The sequence below is a fragment of the Spermophilus citellus genome (assembly GCF_964194105.1).
Source record: "Spermophilus citellus genome assembly, chromosome: 3".
Lineage (NCBI taxonomy): Eukaryota > Metazoa > Chordata > Mammalia > Rodentia > Sciuridae > Spermophilus > Spermophilus citellus.
This window is the reverse complement of record NC_138184.1, coordinates 206,065,827-206,091,966: the sequence shown is the minus strand read 5'-3', so window position 1 is coordinate 206,091,966 and position 26,140 is coordinate 206,065,827. Positions and strand designations below refer to the sequence as shown.

General features: G+C 37.2%; 1 protein-coding gene across 12 annotated transcripts in view; it reads left to right on the top strand.

The window, feature by feature from the left end:
* Positions 1 to 3,739: 3,739 nt before the first annotated feature.
* The window catches only part of ADAM22 (ADAM metallopeptidase domain 22), a gene marked incomplete at its 3' end in the record, with an annotated part of 236,273 nt that continues 213,872 nt past the window's right edge, over positions 3,740 to 26,140 (top strand). For all 12 annotated transcript variants that reach the window (XM_081287154.1, XM_081287160.1, XM_081287163.1 and 9 more), the window contains exons 1-2: positions 3,740 to 4,158; positions 4,629 to 4,789. In XM_081287154.1, coding sequence (XP_081143280.1) covers positions 4,074 to 4,158; positions 4,629 to 4,789 — 246 coding nt within the window. In that variant the 5' untranslated portion in view covers positions 3,740 to 4,073. The remainder of the gene's footprint in view (positions 4,159 to 4,628; positions 4,790 to 26,140) is intronic.

The following is a 26,140-nucleotide window of genomic DNA, read 5'->3' as shown; positions in this document are numbered from 1 at the left end:
TGCATGAGTCAGTCTCTTGGTGGTCTCTTCCTCCAACTTTTCGCTGGACCCTTACATTACTAGATGAATTTTATGTTTGAATACTGTTGCTAATCTAAAGGATATATTAAAATACTTGAAAGTGAAAAAATGTTGTATATTTAAATATTATAAATTTCTATAAATGTAATATTGATTGTGAAACGAAAGAAAATTTTGTTACACTTTTCAGAAGTCATTCCAATGTTGTTTAATTAATAAAGTGAGATGTAAGAATAATGGACCTCTTCCTATAGATGGAAGAGTTTTTAAGCACAATAAATGTAAATTAAACCTTTGCTGAGCTAGCTGAATCTTAAAACCATGAGGCTGCCAGGTTAAAAACAAAGAAATCTAAAACAATGCCCTTCACAGTATAGGCTGCTCAAGATATAATTGGGCCCAAATTACCTTTTATCTGAGAGCTACTATGGACATGCCTGTTTTAAAGTCTGTACTACTACAAATAAAATGCATAAGACAAGTGCTGTGATTACATGTCATGGGTAGGGTGGGGCAAAAGCTGGAGAAGATTGACATGGTGCAAAAAAAAGTCAAAAGAAAGGTCAAGCAGTTCAGCATTTAAGTTGCATTAGATATAGGGCTGTTTAATGGTATCATACAAGAAGTAGTACAACATCATGCTTCCACAAATTCCAAGCAAGAAATTACCCTTTCTAGCCAGATGTGGTGGGCTCACATCTATAAACCCAGTAATTTGGGAGGCTGAGGCCAGTCTTAGCAATTTAGCCAGACCCTGTCCAAAAAAAAAAAAAAAAAAAAAATGGTAAAGCAATCCCCAGTACCAAGAAAAACAAAAACAAAAAAGAAAGAGATTACCCTCTCTGTATCCAGAGACAGCAGTATACCCACATAGTCATCTATTCACACTGATGATTATGTACAACTTAGATTTAAAAGAACAATTTAAGGTCTTTGCAAATAAGCTCCTTACCATTAATTAGCAGTCTTAATTATGTCAGCAATATTTGAGGGAAGTAACCTCCTTAAAATCCTATACAAAAAATAAAATTAGGAAGAGCTCAGAGCAATTAAGAAGCAAAAAATAATTTATCAATAAAAAAGTAACACTCAATGCAAGAAATAGATGTGAAAAATTTAAGCATTGTAAAAAAAAGTGCAGGTAACGAAAAAGTAAGACTTGAAAATTCCATATACAAGATTGAGGGTTCATATAGTGACATGTATCATTGTCAGTAATAAACTCACATAACAATGGAAACAAATATACACTTTGAGAATGATCTCACTATATTACAACCATTTCAAAAGGAGTTATTCACTTATTTTTAATGAATATCTTTAACTCGAAGGGATAAGCTGAGTAGTTTGGTGTTTTACTCCCAAAATTCTTTTGAGGCTCCCAAAAACCACATTAGGTACCTCTAATATCAGCCCCATAAAATCTTTACCTGGACTTAGTATTTTCATAGAGAATAAAACTATAAATTGACAATAACCCACAAACCCCCATTATTTCCTTGAGGGAATTTACAAATCTGTAAATTTTTGTAATGGTAACTCATTACAGGGTGAATTCCCTGGGGAAGTACACTCTCAGGTGAAGAGTGGTATCCCTGATGTTTTCTAAGGTTTTGCCAGGTGCTATTTTCTAAGGCCAGGTGCTTCAACTTTCATTCATATATATATATATATACATATATATGTATATATATATATATATATATATCCCCCAGAGAATACCTAACATCTCCACTGAACTTGGCTTGGCTTTATTGTAAAACCCTAAGGGCCTGGACTGTGATTTCCTTATTGTAGCTTGTCATAAGCTTCTCACAACATGTTTTTATCTACCACTGAACATCTAGAATGTTTAAACCTGCCTAGTTATATGACTGCAGAGCCCATTCTTGCTTGGGGCCTTCACTCACAGCTGGAAGTCTTTCTTATGAAAGATTCCAAGCATTATTCCCAGGTGGAATTTACTGCCTCCAGAACCTGAAGAGGACCATCAGGCTTTATACTTCTTTATGTTTGGAAGGTTCAGCATACAATAACTTGTCTTTTCCTCTGGATGTGGTATTCTGACATGCCCCTAAGTTTAGAGTTCTAGTAAGAACTCTAAAGATGTTATTGATATAGCAGATCCCTGAATCTTTCACCCTCTGGGAAACTTGTTTTCCATCTTTTTTTTTTTTTTTTTTTTCCAGTAATAGGGATTGAACTTAGGGACACTCTCCTACTGAGCTACATTCCCAGCCTTTTTTTTTTTTTTTAAATGTATTTTTAGTTGTAATGAAACAATACCTTTTTTTTTTTTTTTTTTTTTTTTTGGTGCTGGGGATTGACCCCAGGGCCTTGTGCCTACAAGGCAGGCACTCTACCAACTGAGCTATATCCCCAGTCCTGTTCTGCTTTTTTTTTATGTGGTGCTGAGGATCAAACCCAGCACTTCACACGTGGTAGGCGAGAGAGGCGAGAGCTCTACCGCTGAGCCACAATCCCAATCTCCCCATCCATTTTTATTTTTATGTTGAGACAGTGTCTCACGAAGTTGCCCAGACTGGCCTTGAATTATCATCCTCCTGCCTCAGCCTCCAGAGTAGCTGGGATTACAGGTGTGTTCAATCACACCTGGCTGCAGAAAACATGTTTCTAAAGTTTCCAATGTTCTAGCAACTTCTTGCATATTTGGTCCAATAAATATGATATCAACATGATTAATTAATGTGATTCCTTTATAGGATCTGGATAGCCAAAATCTATCCAAATTATAACAAAGGACAAGAAAGTTCAAATAGGCATGGCGGAAAACATAAATGTATACTGTAATCTCCCTGTGAATGCAAATCACTGAGCTACATCCCCAGCCTTTCTTATTTTTTTATTTTTTTAGGTACCAGGGATTGAACTCAGAGGTACTGGACCACTGAGCCACATCCCCACTGAGTTGCTTAGCGCCTTTCTTTTGATGAGGTTAGATTCGAACTCACTATCATTCCCCAGCTGGTGGGATAACAGGCTTGCGCCACCGCGCCTGGCTTATTTTACTTTTTTATTTTTTTATTTTTGAGGAAGGGTTTCACTAACATTTGGAACTAGAGGAAAATAGAATAATTGGCTTGAGAAAGCAGAGTTCTCCATGCCTGGTTTTCAAATACAGTTTTGAGGCAGGTAGATATTCTAGAAGGAACAAAAATGTCCTCGGGAGTTGAGAGAATCATACAAATGTCTGCCTAGACCTTTTCATATATTATCATCTTCCCACACCATAATGTAAAAACAAAACCAAATAAGAAACAAAAAAACGGCCTTCGTACTCAACTGCATTTGCGTAGGGGACTCATACCGGTGTCCTTAATGATTGCCAACCACCTGCCACAAAGCGGATCCTCAAACCGTGTTTGCTGGATGATTAACTTAACCTGTCTTAGGGTCTTGTTCTGTGATACTAACTTTAGCTACCAATTTGTGGGAAACATTATAGTTCCTTGAGGACATTGTGGATGAATACTCGCTGCCACAGCAGCGCAGCTGGTATCTGCGGCGCCAGGGCTTCTGCCAGTAATGACCACTAGTTTCTTCGCCTTTTTCCTCCCTCTGGTCTGCAGGATATAGAGGACCTTAGGGTCACGAGGTCGTAGTAGTTGGCACGGTCGTGGAGACGAGCAGGATGCTTAGAGAACTACATTTCCCAGCTGACTCCTGCGCTCGCCCCTACTGGTGAGCTGGGGGCGAGTGCACCCGGCGCTCGCTCCCTGCCGAGTGCTCGTCGCCCGGCTGAGCCAGTGCCAGGGTATGAGGTGGGAGGCGCTAGAAACCACTTAGCTACAGCCAACCGCCCAATGCAGCACTCGCTCGCTCCCCCCACCAGCGGAAGCGCCCGCGGAACACAATGCAGCACTGAGGCAGCGCCGCGGTGGAGGCTGCAGCTCCTTGGCAGCTGCAGCATCGGCCCGGGCTGGGAGGGGGCGGCTGAGGGAAGCCGGAGGGCTCTGAGCTAGAGAGCCGGACCCGGCAGCCCCGGCATGAGAAGCTGAGCGTCTCGGGCGCGGTAGGCTGACAGCAGCACCATGCAGGCGGCAGCGACTGCGTCCGTGCCCTTCTTGCTGCTCTGCGTCCTGGGGACCTGTCCCCCGGCGCTCTGCGGCCGGGCAGGTAAGTTCGCCACCCTCAGTGGCTTCGGGATGGACCATTTTTTCCGGTAGTCTTCGGAGCTCTCGGGCTCATTGAAAAGGGGCACCCCCATTTCTCAAGTGCGCGGGGAGATTTTTTTTTTTTTTTTTTAATTTGGAAGGGTGATGAGAAGCGGAGCAAAAATGCATGTATGGGGGCACGCGGATGCACTAGAAGCCTTGGGTCAAATGCCTGTTTTTCTTAAGAGGACTGGGGAGAATGGGAAAGGGGTACCCTGCCTTTGGGCCCCAATCCTGGATGCTCTCAGATGAGCTGGTCCAAGGTTCTCCAGCTGGTGCCTCTGCGTCCTTCCAGATGGGGTCCGGGAGGGAGGAGGCGGTGGAATTTTCGTGAGGGAGAGATGTAGGACCACGGGAGGGACGAGTGTGGGTCAGAGTCTTTATTTTTGCCTTTTCTCTCCACTCCCTTCTGCCCCCCTTCCTGCCTGGAAGGAGACGCCTCTTTGACGGAGCTGGAAAGGAGGAACGAAAACCGCTTCCTGGAGCGCCAGAGCATCGTGCCACTGCGCCTCATCTACCGCTCCGGAGGCGAAGACGAAACTCAGCATGACGAGCTCAACACTCGGGTGCGGGGCCACCTCGGCGGCCGGCAGGTGAGAGCGCGGTGCAGGAGGTGGTCCTTCCAGCGGCCTGGCCCACCCGCGACCTCACGTTTGCTCTTGGTTGCCCTGGAGACGGGTGACTTGGGTGAAATCAGCGCAATCCTAATGCGAGTCATGCAAAAAGAAGGGGGAACAGGGACTAAAAAAAAAAAAAAAAAAAAAAAAAAAAAAAAAAAACGAAAGAAGCACTGCTGAGAGCTTTGCTTTGCTCCATGGGTAGTAGGGTACTTTGGGCGGGCTACCTCCAGCAGAGCAGTAACCTTAGTGAAGGAGGGAGTAGACCCTCTCATTTTAGTCAAGCAAAAAACTTGCATAGGGGAGGAGATTATATATGGGCAGGTTTGCATCATCATTGTTGTTTAATGCTGAAAGCTTAGACTTTGTAATGCAAGATTGGTACTGTAAAAGAATGGAGGGGGGTGGGACAGGGGAGGCATTCCTAAGAAACCCAAACTGTAAAAATAAGTTAAACTTAAGTTCTCTGATCACTTAGATTTGTGGAAACCAAAGATTCACCAATACTTTCTACAAAAGGAGTCCCCCCCCCCCCGCGCCCCTTTCTTCATTAGTAGCAGTTCTCTTGGTGTAATTAGGGCTGTTTTGTTTATTAAGCATATAAAATTATTTTAAAAACCTAGCTTATTATTGTATCTGTATTTAGATCAATGTCATATATCCACAGATATGTTTGAAAATTATTTAGAATTTATCAGCTAATTTTAGTAAATATTTTGGGAGCTGTGTAAGTATTTTTGAATTTATAGCTATAAACCTGGCAGGCAGCTCACCCAATTGTAAGTACATATTAAGATAGAAATTATTCATGTAGTTGAAATTTTTTTTAAACTTCACTGAAGCAAAGGCAAACTGAACATTTTCACATGCTTAAATATACTCACCAATACTTTAAGATATATCTGAGTGAAGTGATATTTATATTGACTTATCCATATATTTAAACTATGTGAAATTAGAAAAATATTATTTACATCTGAATTTGTAGCCAAATGCTTGATTCTGTTAAAATTTTGTCAATATACGATAAGACATTAATCTAAGGACTACTGTAATATCCATCAAAGTTAGATTATTTTAGTAGAAGACATACTATTCCAAGTCATTTTAATGGAGTCTATTTTCCTTTTTCATTTTGACTTGTTTTCATTGGAAAACTGAAAGAGAAGGGAGCATAGTTTCTTAATCTTATTTTTCAAATAATTAGGAGTATTTTTGTGGAGGAATATTCTCATGCCAATTTGCAACCTTTGATTATAAAAAAATATCAAACACACAAAACTAGACAGAATAACATAATGAACCCCCAGTTTCAATGTTTAGCAACTGCTGTTTTATCTCTACTCTCTACTTATTCTTTCCCCTCGTGTATTATTTTGAAGCAAAAATTTCAGTAGTATACCCCTGAAAGGTAAGAATTCTTTTAAAACATGTAACCCTGACATTATCGTATTTTAAAATATTAAGAATAATTTCTTACCACTATTGAATAGCCAGTCTTTCCAGAAAAACTTCAAGTATCATATATGTACATGTACATATATGTGTTATGTGTGTATATATAATATTTTATTTATATTTTATGTACACACATATATAATATGCGTAAATATATATATACATATATACACACACACACACACACACACACACACATATATATATATATATCGCATTTGTCTATTTGAACAAGGATCCAATTAATGCCTAGAGACCACGATTGATTTATTTTTTTTAGGCTTCTTTTAATGTATGATTTCCTCTCTCCATTTCTTTGTTGTTGTTTTTTTTATGTTATTTATTTAAAGACTTGAAGTCTTTCATCATGTAGTTTCCTACAGTCTGAATTTTGCTGAGATACAACTGTGTTTTAGAACAAATCACAGAGACTTTCTGGGAGAGGAAGTACAGAAGGAAGTAGAGATACAGAAAAACCACAGGATTGAACCTGGAAACTCTGAGTCTCTGCCTCAATGCTGGTAATGCTGTCTTCAGTAACTTCTGACATATTGTGTGTTGGTGAAAGACCAACATTTTGAAAAACAAGCCAGTCCTTTTCTCACCATTTATAGGGCACTACTTCTGCAGTTTTTTGATTCATAGACCTGTCCACATTGGTCAGAAAATACCTTGGGCCCCTGCAGATTTTACTTTTTAAAGCAATAAATCTCACAATTGAGAAGAATGACTCTTGACTTTTGGTGAGGTGTGAATAAATTGGTAGAATTTAGGTTAAGCACCATGACTACATTATTAATTCAACTTAGAAGTGAAAGTTTGTATTGTCATCAAAGTAATTATTACAATTAATTATTATAAGAAATTGTCCCAGTGCTTGGCACATAGGCCACACAATATATATTTTCTTTTTTCTTAAAAAAATTTTTAATTGTAGTTGAACACAATACCTGTATTTTGTTTTGTTTTTATGTCATGCTGAGGATCAAACCCAGTGCCTCACACAGTGCTAGGCAAGTGCTCTACCACTGAGCTACAACTCCAGCCCTCACACAGTATATCTTGATGTCTGCATCACTTGGGGATCCATTGCAGTTCATCATGTTCCTTAAACTACTGCCGAAATCATGGTCAACTAGGACTGCATCTGGCAGTTAGGATTGCAAAGACCTATTTGACATAGGCCAACTTTTACTAGAATTAGGAAACTAAGAAGTTTTCTTGGACTTCTGGCATTTCTAGTTTTCTAAGAGTTGTCATTGGACCTGAAAAAATAAGTTGGTTTTATACGGCTCTTGCTATTTCTTTGGTAATTAAATAGATATCTTTAGGTATCCACAGATATTTTTAGCAATTTTTTATGTGTGTGTGTGGCAGAAATAAAATCAGGATGACTTTTTTGTGAGCTCACAAAGTTTATATATAGATTTTTCAATTCGTTTATTTAAAAGACATTTATTTACATGGGTTCCTGCTTTGCAGCAATTTTTGTGCAAGGCCCTAGGGACTTTACAGATAAAAGACACAGTTCTAGCCTCTAAGGTGTTCACAGACTAGTGGGAAGATGAATGAATGAATAAGCAATTCCTTTTGCCCTTCCCCGTGGTTTTCTGGAAGTGATCAAAGATGGCTGTGAAAACAGAGAAGTCCCAGCACTAAACTAAGTAAGCAGTCAGGGTGGGCTTTTTGGAGGACGCACTGTCTTAGTTGTGTTTTGAGAGGGAATTAGTAATTGGCTATTTTAAAGGGAGGGAATGGGCACAGCCAACTGAAGGGAGAGCAAGGAGATAGGAATGTGAAGTCTGGACTTGTCTTTGTGAACTACAGATAGTTAAGGGACCAAAGAGACAAAAGAAGAAAGCAGGGAATTGATGCTGTAGCACTTTCCTGATTTACTGAGGAATGTGGACTTAATCCAGTAGGCTGTCCAAGGATTTCAGTAAGGAGCATTAATTGGTTAGATTCATGCTACAGTGGGATGGTCCTGCTTGTTAGAAATGAATACTCTTTATTTCAAAGAGTCAATGAATATGATTGTTTACTTGTACTCATTGTTAAATACCAGTTCACATCATCATTAAGCCTCATAAGAACTTAGTTACTAAATATACTGAAAATACTGTATAGGGAGTTAATGTTTGTAAAGCACTTAGGACAATGCTGGGCATATAGTAAGTACTCTGAGTCTGTTAAATAACTTTAACTCCCTCAGGCTGCTTGAGTACTATTTAGAAATTTTATGACATCACTGGAATGCAAAATGGTGTCCTAATTACAGGAGTGTAACATTTCCAGAAGTGAGTTACAAATTACCCAGATTTACATGACTGAATGGAATTGATTTGTCCTAGAGAGAACAGACCTAATAGGTCATTTAAATTAGTTCAGGAATCACTTCTCACTTAATAAGATCGAGCAATTGACCTATGTATTACTCAATGATTCATAAAACTCAAAAGAACTATGACAGAATAAAAACTTTAATTTTATTCTTATTGTGTCCTTGTTTCAGTTTTCAGCCCTAAATTGGAACAATTTTTATTTTGGAAGAGATTTAATTTTAGTTCTGTTTAAATGCTGACAATTTGATGAGTGTGAAATAGTGCTTTTGTTGATGAGTCCGTCTTGTAAAACGTTTCATTTTTACATAGTCAGTTACTTCAAAGCACATTTTATTTTTTTATTCCAAGTGAGATTATTAGCTCATGCTAAAAGCTTATTATTCCATAAAGTCCTAAAAACAGTAGTTAAAATGATTATACTTGACTGTGGGTAACCTTGCTGTCTTCAAGGTTGTCTACTAGTTTGAAGTAATTTCAATCTTGGAAGATGGCACTAGAATAAAGTAGTCTTTCTTATGTCTTGAAAGTATTTATGCTGAAAGAATTGCATGTGTTAGATAAAAAGATAGAATTTTTAATTTTTTTAAACTGGTTATCTATTTGGGCAAGATATCACCTACTTAATCTCACTGATGATTTGATATTGATGATCTTGTAATTGCCATTTTATAGAATATAAGCACCTTAATGATTACTCTTTTTTTTTTTTTTTTTTTTGCCTGCCAAGCATCACAAATTTATTGTAGCAACAAAGATAGGTTATTTGGTAGTTTATTTTGTTGTGTAGTAACCTTATAAATTATGCATAATTTGTTGTATACTCAAGTGAGTATATTTTTCTACAAATAGCGGACATTAGTTTTGTCAGTGAATTAGGCGGGTCACTTTTTTTTTTCTTTCTTCCTTTAGAAAGTGTTGTACCTTCTCAAGTAGTTGGTTAGGTGCCAAGGACATAGCTCTACAATTTATCAGAGTTTTGAAAACCAATAATGACTGGAGAAAATGCAAGACAATAGCAAGATTGAAAGTAGAAGGTGTGCTCTATTCTGTTTGAATATATTTATATATATACCTGAGCATGGATGAGCTGTACTTAAAATTGTGCTGTTTCATTTGGGAGCACTGAGTCAGCTTGACAGTAAATTGTCTGCAATACTGCTTCCCTGGTGGTAAAGAAATCCTAGGAATTACAGCTTTGGTGGTATTTTGCAAAGATAGCACAAACATTTTTTTAATTGTATATTTGTTAAACTAAGTAGCTGGATATTGATTAAGGTTTGCTACCAATCAAAACTTTGTTATACTGCCATAAATAGGACAGGAACATTTCACAGTACATTTTGGTTCTCCTACCAACCTTCTTTTCCAAGAAAGTCAAAATCAAAATTATGAAATTTCCTTTAAGTCCTTATTCAAATTTACATAAGTAAGTGGAATTGAAGAGTCCTAGAGAGAAGAGACATTATAAGTCATCTAACCTAATTTAGGAATTACTTTGTTTCTGCTCTGTGAGATCCCAGTTTGTATACATTTTTTTTTGTTATCTTTGAAATTCTATCTAGTAATTTTAGTGTGCACAAAAGGAACCAGTTTTCATCACTTCTTAACTGCTACACTTGGAAAACTATAAATGACTCTATGAGCTTTTGGGTTGATAAAATTTGTTCCTAGTTTTATTCACTTTCTCATATGGCAAAGAATGCCAATTTTACCAATTAGAGTCTGTTTTAGATGTACATGGAGAGAGACTGTCTTTTTAATCTGGACACACTGAGAACAGGAACCTGTAAGGTCAGTTTTGTTTAGCAGTTCTGTGTTAGTCAGCTTTGCATTGCTGTGACCAAAATACCTGACAAGAACAATTAAAGGAGAAAAAGGTTATTTGGGCTCATAGTTTCAGTGGTTGTGTCCATGGTCATCTGGCTCCTTTGCTCTGGGCTAAGGAAAGTTGCTTATCTCCCTAAAAGCAGAGAGGACAAAGAGAAGGAGGGGCCAGAGGGATAAGATCTAATCTCCAACTCCCAGTGACCCAACTCCTCCAGCCACACCTACCTGCCTAAAGCTACCACCCAGTACAGTAGTTCTTCCAAATTATTAATCTATAAAATGGATCAATCCACTGATTAGGTTATAGTTCTCATAATCATTCCACCTCTGAACATTCCTGCATAAACACAGGAGTTTTGGGGGCAAACCTCATATCCAAACCAAAAGGAAAGAAGATGTTTATAAAAATGGGGTGGGGAGAGAAAAGGAAGGAACCTTGAGGGGAATGATGGAAGGTAGAAGGAAAAAGAAATCAGGAAAAGAGAAAAATACTTGTAATAGAATTTCTATATATGTTATACACTAAAAAATTAATATGTAGTTATTTATGTGGTGACTTTATGTGCCAAATAGTCTTCTTTTTTTTAATATTTTTTATTTTTTTGGCGGACACAACATCTTTGTTGGTATGTGGTGCTGAGGATCGAACCTGGGCTGCACGCATGCCAAGCGAGCGTGCTACCACTTGAGCCACATCCCCAGCCCATCAAATAGTGTTCTTAAGTGCTTGATGTACGTGAACTCATCCCATCCTCAAAAAAAATCACTTATGATAGGTTAATAACTTATCTGTGAAATCACAAAGCTGTGAGGGGGTTTGAACTCAAGGATTTCAACTCCAATGCACTGGTTATATGATCAACCACTGTGCTAGACTGGCTAGTGGTAGAGGGCCACTGACAGTTCTTCAGATGTCATTCAAGACATTTGGATGTCTTTGGCAATGGGATCAAAGATTCCTTATATTAATTCCATTAGAACAACATATTTCTTGCAGTACTTTATATATACACACACACACATATTGAAGTTTCATTCATTTTACAACTTTAATATATGTATATATAATAATATGTATGTATGTGTATATATAAAAAATTGTATTATATATAAAGTTTTCAAGCTAGTGAAAGTGGAAAATTCAGAGATATTTGACATTTAGAAGGTGAAAAATAACCTCTTTAAAGACATGTACATATTCAATGGTTACATTCTTTCATTAAAAATCAACGTTTTTGGTATTCAGCAGTCAACACCAAAGTTATGTGTATTCTTTTGAGGTCAAAGTTTCATAAACAGAAACTTTAACTGCTAAATCCACATTCCTATATCCTTTATCAAAAGAAAAGGTACAAAATATGTTTTGTGGCTTTATAGAATTAGAAGCTGGAAGGTCCCAAATGTCAAGTCATCCAGGTCACAGAGATACATAGCCTTAACCAAAAAATGATAGGTTCTGTGAATATCTAGTTGGATGTGTTTAGTTTGGTAATAAAAGCACTAGAAAGAAAAATAGAAAGAGTTGAAAAAACAACTCTTTCTTTTTAAAAAATATTTTTTTAGATGTTGATAAACATTTATTTTATTCATTAATTTATATGCAGTGCTGAGAATCGAGCCCACTGCCTCACACATGCTAGGCAAGTGCGCTACCACTGAGCCACAACCCCAGCCCAAGGATTAACATTTACCAGCTACCAGACACTACGGGAGTGATTTACATGTATCATCTCTCATTATGAAATAGACACTATTATATCCATTTTAAAAATGAGGAAACTGGGGCTGGGGTTATGGCTCAGAGGTAGAGCGCTCACCTGGCATTTGTGAGGCACTGGGTTTGATCCTCAGCACCACATAAATATAAAATGTGTCCACCTATAACTAAGAAATAAATATTTTTTAAAAATGAGGAAACTGAGGCTTAGAAGCTAATTAAGCTGCTCGAGGTCATAAAGCTAGAAAATGGTAGAATTGTAAAAAGACTCCAAAGAAAATGTTAGAAATCAACATCAAATAATCTTTTTGTAAAATCTTTGCAACTTAACATTTCTCATTTATCTCTATGTTAGAACATTCTTAAATAAATAACATTATTTATTTAAGAAACTGTTGACCCTGCCCAGGACTCTTTGGCTAACTTGCAATTATATTACACATAATTAAAATAGAGTTCAACATGCTATATTTTTAAGATATAAATACGTCATGTAGAACATGACTTTAGACTTCTTGCTGCCCTTTACTTCTGATTACATCATTTGAATTCCTTTTAAGATAGAAATATGTTTTGTTGTTCCCAGCACAAGCTATTATTTGTAACTTGATTTTGAAAATAAAACTCAAAATGCTGTACCATGATCAGAAATATCAGTAGTTTTAAGTGGAAAGAGAAGGAATAAGGAATTTCCTCATTCCTCTTGTCCCCAAATCAATTAGTTGTCTGCATTGAAGAGATTTTTCAGGATCATATGTATCAGCAGGGGTAAACAAAGACTTTTCTTCTCCTTTTTAAAAATTTATTTTGTACCAGGGGATTTTAGCACTTAGCCAGAGTTGCCCTTTTTGTTGCATTTTTTTTGTCCGAGATCATTAGATAACACTTTGAAGATGAGAAATCAATGATACTTTTCTTGAGATAGGTCTTGAAAGCTCTCATTTTGCAATGGTTTTAAAATTTCTTACCCAAGGCAACGGAACTCCTGGGTGACAGTTTTGTTAGACCACATATTCTCTTGGCACTGCCTCATCTCTCTAGCCTTTACCTTTAGTGGGTCAATTTCTCTTCAGATTTTTTTTTTCCAGTTCACCTTTAAAATAGGCTTGTTGGAGAGAAATTCCCTTCATATCCTCCACTAGTAAGATTAGGTGTTGGGGCCAGGCTGCTACAGGAATTTTTGCTATTCCTGGTCATAGTGCAAACTTTTCTCTAAGGAGTTTCTCTTTCCTTGGATTAAACAGCAAGATGCTGTAGAGGGAGCTGCCATTTGACAGAAACTGATCCTGAAGGTTTCCTTAAATTCTCTAGTGGTTTTATAATGCATTTAGAATATCCAGTCAGGGGGAAGTCTATCCAGGCTCCCAGCTGTGGATCCTCAGCAGGCATAAGGGAAGTCAAGGTTATGCCCCACTTGGTGCTATTAATCTAGTTTAGACTGGAGAGTAGGGAAGGATCATCAGAATCTGAGCATGAGCAGGCTTTGGCCAAAGGCTCAGGGAAATCTCAGGTCAGTTATGAGAGAAGATACTAGTCCCACTGTGCTGGGTCAATCCAGTACCTCCTGTCTGAACTAGAGAGAGCACTACCTAAAAGAGTCTGAGGGACTTTCTGATTTTTAATCTTAACCATTTAGGATTTAGTGGTTGGTTCCACTTTTGATCCATGTTATAGGTTTTTTAAAAGGAAACTTGTTTTTAGCCAGACTTGCTCTGATGGTCCCTGGGATGGAGTTCATTTCCCCATGAATTTTAAGTGTTTGAATTGTTCAGAGGAAAGAAACGGAATTATTCATCATAATGGTAAATTTGAAAATGCATATGTTAAAAAAAATTCCCAGCATTCTCATTCAATGCTCCCTAAAGTTTTTTTTTAATATTCATTTTTTAGTTGTCCTTGGACACAATACCTTTATTGTATTTATTTATATGTGGTGCCACCACCCCAGGCCCTCCCTAAAGTTTTTCTAGAATACCCATGGAAGTATTCATAACTAATACTAAGCTGCAATTCATGCCAAATTCACCTTGAAAAAAACTCATAATCTTTGGAGGGAACAAAAGGCTGGAAAGAAAATATTCAATTCAATAATTACAAAATTTCAAAACTCCAATTTATAAAGACTACATTACTTCAACATACATTTATTTAACAAATACTACACACCATTGAAAGTAGCCTATTGCTCCTTTGAAGCTTCTTTCCTCCTTCCTTTTCCCTCTTTCCTCCTCCATTGTCCTCTCTCTCTTTCTTTCTTAATTTTCCTTCTCTTATTCCTCCTTCCTCTTCCTCCTCCTCTCAGTTGGTCTTATTAAAGTTCTGCAGGGTGTGGGAGAGGGATTTAAGGGGCCCATTCTACTCCCTCTTATGTAATTCAGACTCTAGACACTGTGCCTTTCCTAAGTTGGGAGATGAAGCCTAAATCAGTTTCCTTACTCATGCAGGAATTTTTTTCTTTAATATTTTTTTAGTTGCAGTTGAACTCAATACCTTTATTTTATTTGTTTATTTTATTTTTTTAATTAGTTGTTTCTGGGTGTCATTCCACTCTTTTTTTTTAAGAGAGAGTGAGAGAGAGGGGGACAGAGAGAGAGAGAGAGAATTTTAATATTTATTTATTTTTTCTTAATTCTTGGCGGACACAACATCTTTGCTTGTATGTGGTGCTGAGGATCGAACCCGGGCCGCACGCACGCCAGGCGAGCGTGCTACCGCTTGAGCCACATCCCCAGCCCCTTATTTGTTTATTTTTATGTGGTGCTGAGGATGGAGCCCAGCACCTGGAACATATGTGCTAGGTGAGCGCTCTACCGCTGAGTCACACCCCAGCCCCAGGAATTTTTGATTCTCTAAAAATTACATTAAATTTGTATAAAATGAGCAATAGAATGGTATGTAGTATTTATTAAATGTATGATGTATGAATGAAAAGTCTTTGTAAACTGGAGTTTGGAAAGATTTAATTATTGAGTTGGATATTTTTGGTATCAGTCTTTGGGGCAGAGTGAATAATTTTCAAGGTGACTTTGGTATACCCTGCAGCTTATCAGAGTTAGGAATACTTTGATATGTGTTCCAGAAAATCTTTAGGTATTGTTTAATGAGAACACTGGGTAATTTTTAAAACAAATGCATTTTCATAGTTACCATTATGGTGAACACTTTGGCTATTGTTTCTTAGGAAAAGTTTTTATTGACTTTAATAGAAATGTAAATATTATTAAAGATGATGAAAATTTGACTCAGGACTAAAAAAATTATTCTGACTTTTTATGATCCTGTATGGATGGTTAATGTGTAATTAGGACATTGCTTTCTAAGTTATTTCCTCATAAAAGTGCCTTTTAAGTTGGACAGATACTGAGTGGAGTGGGTAGGTAGAGGAAATTCATGTTTATTGTCACCAAAGGTGGAACCATTTCTGAATGAGTAGGTAACTAGAGGTAAGACTATTTTAAAATCACAGTGTACATTTTTGTTGACTCTCAGGATGCCTTAAGGTAAAGGGGGGGAGGATACTAATGTTGAAATACTAAGAATTCTTATTTGATGTAATTTCTGAGATAAGTTGAGCACAGTGTTCTTATAGTTCTTAATGATCTTGCATAGACAATGTTCTCATGGGTAATGAAGAAAAGCACCATTAATTTGTAATTTAAACCAGTTTAATTTGAAATCACTGATGATGAGTTGTTTAAATGTTCTGATTGTGAAATCTTGGAGTTTACAGTTGTAGAGTATTTGGGTAAAAGTATTTTAATTTAGTTGCACAGAAAAACATTGAATGTAGTTATGGACCCTCATCTTCATTTTTATTTCTTCCCATCATTGAGTGCAGACAGCCTTATATGCAACAAATAGTCAACAAACAAATGTTGGCTGAATGGGATAGTTTATGCCATGCCATGTAGAGGGCCTTGTTCCATTTTTGTGCTCTCGTATGCCTGATGTTATAGTAGACTTTCCCTGGTTAGTTATTTCTTCACGTTGTTCTTCATCTCTTTATTCCTCACCTCTCAATAAGGCTCTGTCACTCTTGTGTAGTCCTTTTCCATTTGTCATTTTCCTGTGAACATAACTTCTTATTTCCTCTGACCTTTGGTTTATTTTGTATTTTTCCCCCACTCTATTTCTGTCAAGTTTCTCTTTTTCTCTTAGCAACTGAAGTAAAAACAAGTTTCCAGAAGGTTATTTACATTCAGTGTTGGGAACCACCCCTGTTGCACAATGCTGGACTTAACTTATTTTGGAATTTGGAAAATGTGTTATAGTTCAACAAGCTTTCCATTTTACTACTTACCTTTAAATCATATTTTGTGTGTTTTTTTTCTTTTTCTTTGATTCCCCTTGCCCCTCATTTATTCTCTTCGTTGGGTATGGATTGAAGTGTCCATTCTGTTCTTCACTGATGAAATAATCTCCTTTCTAATTTTTTAAAAAATTCTCATTGCTGATAATCCCCTGGGTTTAAGTTTTGAATTATTTTGAGTTATGTACCTAGTCTACCCTCCTCACTTGGTGAGCATGACACTTCTCAGAGGCTTCAATGGTGATCCATTGCTACAGGATAGTGATCCATTGCCACACTGGTACAGGGTGCATATTTAGGATAAAGGAATGACAGGCATTTTTACACATATACTAAAAGTAGAACTTGTATCATAGGCTTGGCATAAAATTGTGTGTGCTTATGTGTGTGTTAGGGGAGGGGGCTAGGGCACTTACAACATGGGTATTACTAGATTGTGACCTTATGATATAGACTGCAATCTTGGCGTGTGTTTGGTCATTCATATTCACCATTGTTTATTCATTGCTTAGTATTGTGCCTGACCTACAGATATTAAATATTTATGGTCTGTTTTATTTCAATTTTCTGTCTCAAAGATGCAGAAAAAAGTTTTCTGTAATCATTTATGTTAGTGATTTTATTTACTTTGCAGGTATTTCCCATAGTTATAATACCTCTTTCCAAATGGAATATTCAAATCTTTTTTGGGATGGGGTGAAGAGAAGCATGGTGCTCCTTCCACCTGTGCCTAATCTCTGAACTCTTTCTCCCTCTTTCCCTCACATATTCCTGTTGGTCCAGCAGAGATGCTGAGTCTTTAGTATGCCCAGATTCTGTGGGGATCCTTGGATAATGAGTGTCTGCACTGATGTAGCTGTCCCTCTTCTTGGAATCTGAGGCAGGGTTTATTAGGAAATGCAGGGCCGTGGTGATAAGAGGAGAGAGACTGCCGGAGAAAGTGGCAGGAACTTGGACCATGATTGGCATACTGACATTCCACCACCTAACGCTGCCTTGCTGTCTCCCAGCAACTTTAATCACTGTGACAAAATCATCCATGTCAGTTTATAGCCCCGTCTCTCCTAACAAAAATAAATCCTAGATGTTTAACCTTTGTGTGTGATTTAATCACCAGGCTTTGTCATTTGCTGCCTGGAGCTGCATTTTCTTTAAGACAATGATGTGTGTCTACTGAGAGAGTGACATATAGTGTTCCTGATGGACCTGAATTCATATGACATATTCAGCCAATGATTTCCCTTAATATTTATTTCTTACTTTTTAAACTGTGATATTAAACTAAGGACAACATCTTCTTTTACTTCTGAGCCCCATATAACTGTTGCCTAATATTTGTTTTAAGTTTTTCTAATTTTTATCTTTCTTTTATGGACTAACAAGTTAATGTAAAATATTTTTATTCTTTATATGAATTAATTAAGTAAATTATAATGCTATTTTATTGTTTTATAATATAAAATACTATATAATAAAATATTTATATTCGTTAGATATTTGTTAATTATAAATTTTCCTTATAATATTAATTGATGGTATAAGCTAATATAAAACATTTTCTATTTTAAAATATTTCTTGGGAGGTTACCCATATGGGATTCTGGGAAATCTCTATGCTTATAAAAGATCTGTACATGCTGACTTAAATCTGAATAAAACACCCGTAAAGAATAGTCCTTTTGGGGCTGGATCGTGGCTCAGGCTCAGTGGTAGAGCGCTCACCTAGCATGTGTGTAGGCCCTGGGTTCAATCCTCAGCACCACATATAAGTGAAAGTATTGTGTGCAACTACAACTAAAAATAAATAAATATTAAAAAAAATAGTCCTTTTAGTATAAGTAGTTTTAACCACAGTATAAATAAGGATCTATTTTAAGGACTTGTTCTAGGGAAGAGGCCCCACATCAAAAGTTGAACATCATGAAGTTGTCTGACAGCAAAGAACTCTGAAACTGTTTTCATGACTTCAGCTGACTTAGTGTAATCTCAGGAATAAAAAATTCATGTTTTACTTATGTGTATTTAAAAAATAGCTTTATTGAGATATAATTTGCATACCGTAGAATTTATCCATTTTAAAATATCTACAATTCAAAGGTTTTTGTTGTATTCAGAGATTGTGCACCAATCACTACAATTTCAAAGCATTTTTATTGCCTTAGAAAGAAATCCCATACCAACCTCCCCTGTAAATAGCACCTGTAGGCAAACACTAATCTACTTTTTGTCTCTATAGATTTGCCTGTCTTAGACATTTTATGTAAGTGGAATCATGCACTCTCTGGTCTTTTGTAACTGGCTTCTTTCACTTAGCATAATACTTTCAAATTTCATCTATATTGTAGCTTGCATCAGTGCTTCAGTCCTTTCAATTACTGAATAATATCCCATTATTTATTCATTCATCTTGATGGACATCTGGGTTCTTTCCATTCTTTGACCATCATGACACAGTTATAAACATTTCTGTAAAAGTTTTGGGTGGATGTGGGGACAGACGGACAGACACACTCACATACACACACATCCAAAATCAAAATATGTGTCATGAAACAGATCTTACCCGTATTATATGCAGTAGAATACTTTTCATTCTACTCCATTCTGTTTCATTTTCTAAAAATATCCTGATCATGGTACATTAAAGTGATTTCAGAAGCTCTTCTGTGAAAACCAAGATTGCCTTGTATTTGAAATGTACTTATGCAAACAATAATGATTTTATGTTGTTTTTAAAATAATAGTTTATTGATATATAATTTGCATACATAAAATTCATCCTTCTAACTATGCAATCCAGTGTTTTTTAATACAGCTTTAATAAAACTTACAGTTATTCACAATGCATTGGTTTTTTTTTCCTTTCTGTTTGGCTTCCTCTTTTTTTTAATATATTTTTTAGTTGGAGATGCATGCAATACCTTTATTTATTTGTTTATTTTTATGTGGTGCTGGGGATTGAACCCAGTGCCTCACACTCTATGACTCTGACTAACCCACAACCCCATATAAACTATTTGTGCTCTTAAATCCATTTATTCAGCTTCTTTATTTTATTTCTATGTGGTGCTGAGGATCCAACCCAGGGCTTTGCACATGCTAGGTGAGCGCTCTACCGCTGAGCCACAACTACAGACCCACCAGCCACAACCACAGACCGCCTTATTCGGCTTTTTATTAACATGACTCTCTGTCTCGTGTTGGGTTAGCCTTCAGCTCCATGGAAGAACTTCCCTTTTCTTGTAGTGGATTTTCATATTTAATAAATATTTCAACACTTAATCAACCATGTGTTTCTGAGTTTCCAACAGTTTTCAACAAACATTCTTTCCAAAATCTGTTATTCCAAAGTTAGTTGTTTGTATAATTTCTCCTTCTCAAGAAATAATTAGGTTAGAAGAAGTCCGTATGCTTTTATTTTTAGCATCATATGTTCATAGCAGAAAGTGTTCAAGAAGAAAAAAGCTCAAGTGCAGATAGTCTGAGAGTATTGTTGCTGATTCTGGTGGTAGTGATGGTGGTAGTGGTAGTGATGGTGGTAGTGGTAGTGATGGTGGTGGTGGTGATATGTGGAGGATTCATGGGACATCTCTTCTTCATTGGGCCATTGGGTCAGTTTTAGTCCCAACTTGATGAGAAAAACAGCAATACTTTCCTGTGCACCTTTGGCCCTTTGTACAGTTGCGTATTTCAGTTATGTTCAAGCTATTAATCATGCCTTTTTATAGCTTCTGTTCTCTGCAGTGTGTTTTCACTAGAACTAGAGATTTTTGAATTCTCTTTTCGTCGTCCAATTTGAATAATGAAGGAACTGAGGGGATTGGCAAATATTTAATAGACTTTGATTCTTGTTCCTTTTCTTATAAAGTCTAAAACTTGCCAGTTCTGTAATTAAAAATTTTCTATTTTTTTAAAAATTTCAGGTTAAGACTCAAAAACTGTTTTGGTCAATCTGATGCAGTGTGTGTGTGTGTGTGTGTAAGGGGGGATAATTATTTCCTGTAATTTGCTTTAGTTCATTCCACAAATATTTGTTGAGGGCCTACTATGTGACAGGCATTGTCCTTGGTCCTTGGGATACATCAGTGAATTTAAAAAAAAAAAAAAAAACCTTTATTTATTCTGCGGCCCATATTCTAGCAGATAAACAGAAACATATTAAATGATGAATTATACAGAGTGTTAGCAGGTATTAAGGACTAAGAAAAAGAAAAAAAATACAGCACGGTAATAAGGATTAGGAGTGTAGGGAAGTATGAGGGCAAAGATTGTACATCCCCCCCCCCCCCATGCTGGGGCTTGAACCCAAGGTCTTATGCATGCTAAGCAAGCACTCTACCAGTACACTACATCTCAGGACTTGGGTTGTTATTTTTAATAGGGTAGTTCTTTAGGCCAGAGAAGATCACATTGAGAAAAATACTTGAAGGAGGTGGGGAATGAGCCCTGTGGGTATCTGAGGAAGAGCATTCCAGGGAGAGAGAAAAACCAGTTTGATGGCCCCAGGGCCAGAGTGTGTCAAGAATTAAAAACAATTTGACTACTCCAAAGAAAATTAATGATAAAGGTCTCATTGGAGACTGTACTTGCGGGAAACATTGGAATCATCCATACCTGTGGCAGTATTTTTGGTTTCTTCCTGTAATTTCAAAATATTGGCTTATTTCACCAAGGAAGACCATACAGATTTTCACTGTGGTGTCTGCATTTTAATTCATATTCCTCCTCTTTCCACAGTCTCACAATGCAATTCATTTGCGTCTTTCTTTGCAAGACAGTATTACTTTTGTATTTTTAGCACATACATGGTTATAGATTACTCTTTTTGTGTGGTTGGTGGGTATTTTTAGTACCAAACTTCCATAAAGCAGCAGATACTTTCTGCTATGCCTCAGAGATGAGCTGCATACCTCCAAACCATCTCTGAACAAATCCTGTTTCGCAAATGGAGCAAATAGCACTAAATTACATTAAGACAGGGTTTTGTTAGCTAAGAGGAAAAATAAGATGATGCAGCATTGGAACAGAATACAAATGGATGTTGAGAAACTGTTTCAAGAACCTTATAAAGTAGGCTCAACAATCTTTGTTCGAAATACTTTTGAGTTAGATGTTCGTTTCCTCATAAGTAGGAGGAAGAATGAATCATATAACTCTTTGAAGCTCCCTAAAGCTCAGAGTTCCATCCTTTTCCCTCTGTACTGTGGATAACACATATTTCAAGGTATGTGGCCAAATGACTACCAAACTCACTAAAAAATGTTGGCTGAATAAGATTCACACAGGAATGAATGCAGGCCAGAAGTTTCTAAGGAGAATAAGTAGATTCTTATAAGCATATACCTGTAAAGATCGAATTCTAAATGACAACGGTAGTGCTTACAACCGCTGGGGAAGTAACTAATCTGAATCCAATAAAATAGTTTAACTGTAGGAAAGCAACCTTTATATATAGTCCTGAGAAATAGTTCCCATTTTTAGCTAAGTACTGTTTGCAGGTTAACTATTCTCATATTGTTGTTAGATAACAGTTGTTGGAGATGTTTTGAATTTACAAGTGACCACATACTTTGTGTCACAGAAGGTGCCAATTATTGGGAAGACAGTCACACTTGGCACCGGGTTGAGGGTAGAAAGTGATATAGCTGAAGGGCATGAAACTCAATAGGGAGGGATAGAGGAATTGTCTCGTGAAGGTGACCAAGGAAGCAAGAGCAATTCTGACTCCTGATCACAACAAGAAATTCTGTTCGCACAGGCTTTGACTTCTGAAGGGTAACATCCCTAACATCTCCGGAGCTAGACCATTCTACGTACTTTACATCTACTCAATCTGCATAGAAATCCTCAGAGGTTGGTACTCTTGTTGCTATTTAATGAATACAGAAACCGAGGCACAGAGAGCTAAATAACTTGCCCAAGATTATTTATAGCTCAGCAAGGAATAGAGCTAGGATTTAAACAAGGAATCTGGCTAGAGATTGTAACATTTTAACTACTGGGCTCTCCAGCTTTTCTTAAGTTATCTTTACAGTTTAAAACAGAGGGAAATCCTTTTGAACAAAACACTTGAGCAATGGACTAGCCTTGTACAACCATAGCAGGTCTTTCCAGACAGAATAAATCTGTGGGTAGGATCTTATCTTCTTTGGAGTCTACTTTGGCTCTCCTGGAGTCCTGTACATACAGCAGGGGTTCAGGCTTGGTGGGGAGAGGTGTAGAGCCCTCTGGGGAGGCCAGAGAAGGACAAAGAGGACAGCTTGGTGGCAGTTTGCTGAGGATGCTGGTCTGGGGAACATTTGAGTCAGAAGTCCTTGCCAGGAGGCAGCTTCCCCAAAACCCAGTGGGGGTGGTTCAGAGAGACGACCTCCACACTTTTGAGAAGTGAATAGATACTCTCGGTGGGGGGAGTGTTAAAATAAATGAAAAGTGACCTCCATGAGGTTTTATTCATTTGCCTCAAAGCAACAACTAGTTTAAAAAAAAAAATCATAAAACACAGAAAGAAAACTGTGCTTGGCTTTTTTTCCTTTTTAAGGAAATCAAGATGTCTTATAAGAATCCTTTCTTTAACTCAGCACGTCAAAAACACGGAGGACTCATTAAACTGCCGTCGTTTGCCCCCAGGAGAGGCAAGAACTAGAGAGTTTAGTTTATTCGTCTTTGTTTTAAAACACATCAAGAGCACAGAGACCTGGGCCACATATAGGACAGACAGAAAACAGTTGTGGGTGCCTGTGTGCATGCAGTTTTGTGAAGACTGAGTGAAAAGCAGAGGAAGAGAAGGAGACTCTCATCTCCCTTGTGTCTCTAGAATGCAACCATTCTGCCCTAAAGAGTAATGACTCCTTAGGATTTTATTTATCTATTCTTTCTGTTTTGGGTACAGTAGGGGGATCAAATCTTGTCAGCCTTTGACAGAAAATATTTTCTATTAAGAGTTGAGTTCACCATGGGCACAGTGGCGCATGCCTGTAATCCCAATGGATTGGGAGGCTGAGGCAGTAGGATCTCAAGTTCAAAGCCAGCCTCAGCAAAAGTGAGGCACAAAGCAACTTAGCAAGATCATGTCTCTAAATAAAATAAGAAAAAGGTTGGGGATGTGGCTCAGTGATCCAATACCCCTGGGTTCAATCCCTGGTACTCCCCGCTCCCCTCCCCCCCGCCCCCCAAAAAAAAAGACTTCATGCTAGTGAAGAAAACAATGGTGAGTGTTTAGTCAGCTTTTTTGCTACTGTGATTGAAAGACCCGGCCAGAACAACTGTAGAGAAGGAAAAATTTATTTAGGGCTCACAGTTTCAGAGGTCTCAGTCTGTAAGTGGCTGACTCCGTTTCTTAGGACTCAACATGAGGCAGAATATCTTGGTGGAAGAGTGTGGCAAAGGGAAGCAGCTCACATGATGGTCAGGCAACAAAGAGAGAGACTTTACTTGCTATATACCAAATGCCCGCAATGTCCTACCTACTCCACCCATCCCCTACCAGCCTTCAGTTACTACTCAGTTAATCCCTATTAGGGGATTAATTCACTGATTGGGTTAAGGCTATCACAACCCAATCTCTGAACCTTCTTGCATTGTCTCACACGTGAGCACTGGGGGGACACCTCGCAGCCAAACCATAACAATGAGAATAATCATTTGATTTCCTTTTTGTATTCAAATATGAGGTTGTAACGCTAAATAGAAATCTCTAAGAGTATGGGATTTTTTCACTTGTCTGAAGTATTTCAGAGCTAAGTGTAAGTCTGCATCTGATTCTGATTTTATATCACTGGTTATAATTAGCATGTCTTAGGTCTAAAGATCAGTGAGGATCTCTATTCTACCTCCTTCATTTAGAGCATCAGTTCTATTTCTGGCTGTTCAGAGTTGGACTCATTTGACTACAAAATTTGCTTGTTTCAAATAGTAATATTCTTCCTGGTTGTAGTTAACTATAAGCTTTTACTGCCATAATGTATGCACCTGTGCACACGTACGCACAAGCATTATTGGTTGTACAATGGATAAGGTAAACTGATTTCTAGAGTTTTTCTGTGTCTCATAATAGCATCTCTTACTTTCAGAGATGATTAAGAATGAGAGTATCCACATACCAGTAAATAAATAAAATTTAAAACTTCATCAACAACGAATAAAAATGTTTAAAAAAAGAATGAGAGTATTTTAAAAAAAAACATGTGGCTCAAGCGGTAGCGCTCTCGCCTGGCATGTGTGCGGCCCGGGTTCGATCCTCAGCACCACATACCAACAAAGATGTTATGTCCGCCGAGAACTAAAAAATAAATATTAAAAAAAAATTCACTTTTCTATTGTTTAGTGCTAAGATTTAATTACAACTCCATATAACTATATATGACATGGACTTTTTATGATGGGATAATAGGGATCTAGCTTCATTGAATAATGGAAGTATAACTAAAATTACTATTTAGAATCTCCATTATATTTATCAAACAGAATAACTTCCTTATTTTGATACTTCTTAAGAGTTTTTCCTTGTAAAATTTTTGAAAATTATTCTTATTGATTCTATTTAGATTAATATGTTTTTGAAGGTAGAATCCCAGAAAAACACTATGTACCAAGTACATGTAAAAGAATTTTCTTATTTGGTGTTTGTTTTCTCTCCACCATGCATCATGGCCAAAATTCTTTCAAGTTTTTTTTTTTTTTTTTTTTTTTTTTTTGTAATATAAGGGCAAGGAGTTACACTTAAAAGCACTTAGAGATGCCAGCTAGTAATATGTGGCCACCCATTAATTAAAAACTGGGGGTGCTGATTTATATCATACTTCATTTTAATAGCTTCTAGCTATGTCCTAACCTGTGGGTGCATTTAAAAAAAGCTCCTTTGTTTAAGACAAGGTTTTCTCAGAGCTGGCTGGTAATCTGATCTCCCTCTCCCCAATCTCTTCCTCCCACCCCTCTTCTTGTGACTATCCTTTACATTAGAGACCAATCGCTTTTTTTTTTTTCTTAAGCTGAGGTTTTCCTCTTAGAATATTTTACTTTTTCCTGATGGTATTCTTGGAAAACTTTTGACATGTTAGTCAAGAAAGAATGTGGTCCTTTTAAAGTTTATTGTTTGTATATGTATAAGCAAAAAGTTCTAGAATTAGGGAGTTCTAGTCCTAGGAGAGAAAAGGCCTTGTAACCTAATGTGAATTTTGTTTCCCAAAGAAAATGCTATGGAATCCGTACAAGCCTGCTGTTCATCATGGCATTTTGTTCAGTGGTATTTCTGATTTTTCTTTCTGTACATGCTTGGCGTTGGCCCTTTAGTGGAAGTGAGCCTTCACTCTCAGACACCTCTGATATCTGTAAGCAAGATGAAATCAAGTAAGCAAAGAAAGATCCATTGACATAACAGGACTGGGTGAAGTAAGTCTTGATGTGAACAACTCACCATTCTTAATTTTATTCTTTGGACTTGGCCTATTTCTGATGTTGCCTCCAGGACAGATTGTGACCCAGCTGGCAGAGACAATTCTGATTCCCAAGTCTGCTTTTAAAATTGTATGATTTAGTGCTAAGCTGAATAGTTATTCATTGGAGAGTGTGGTAGTTTAACCACTCATCTTCTCTCCTCTACTTTTTTTTTTAACCTGTCTTTACTTAGCTTTTTGTACTTCTATATTAACAACAAGCTTTTTTATGCTCTTTTCACT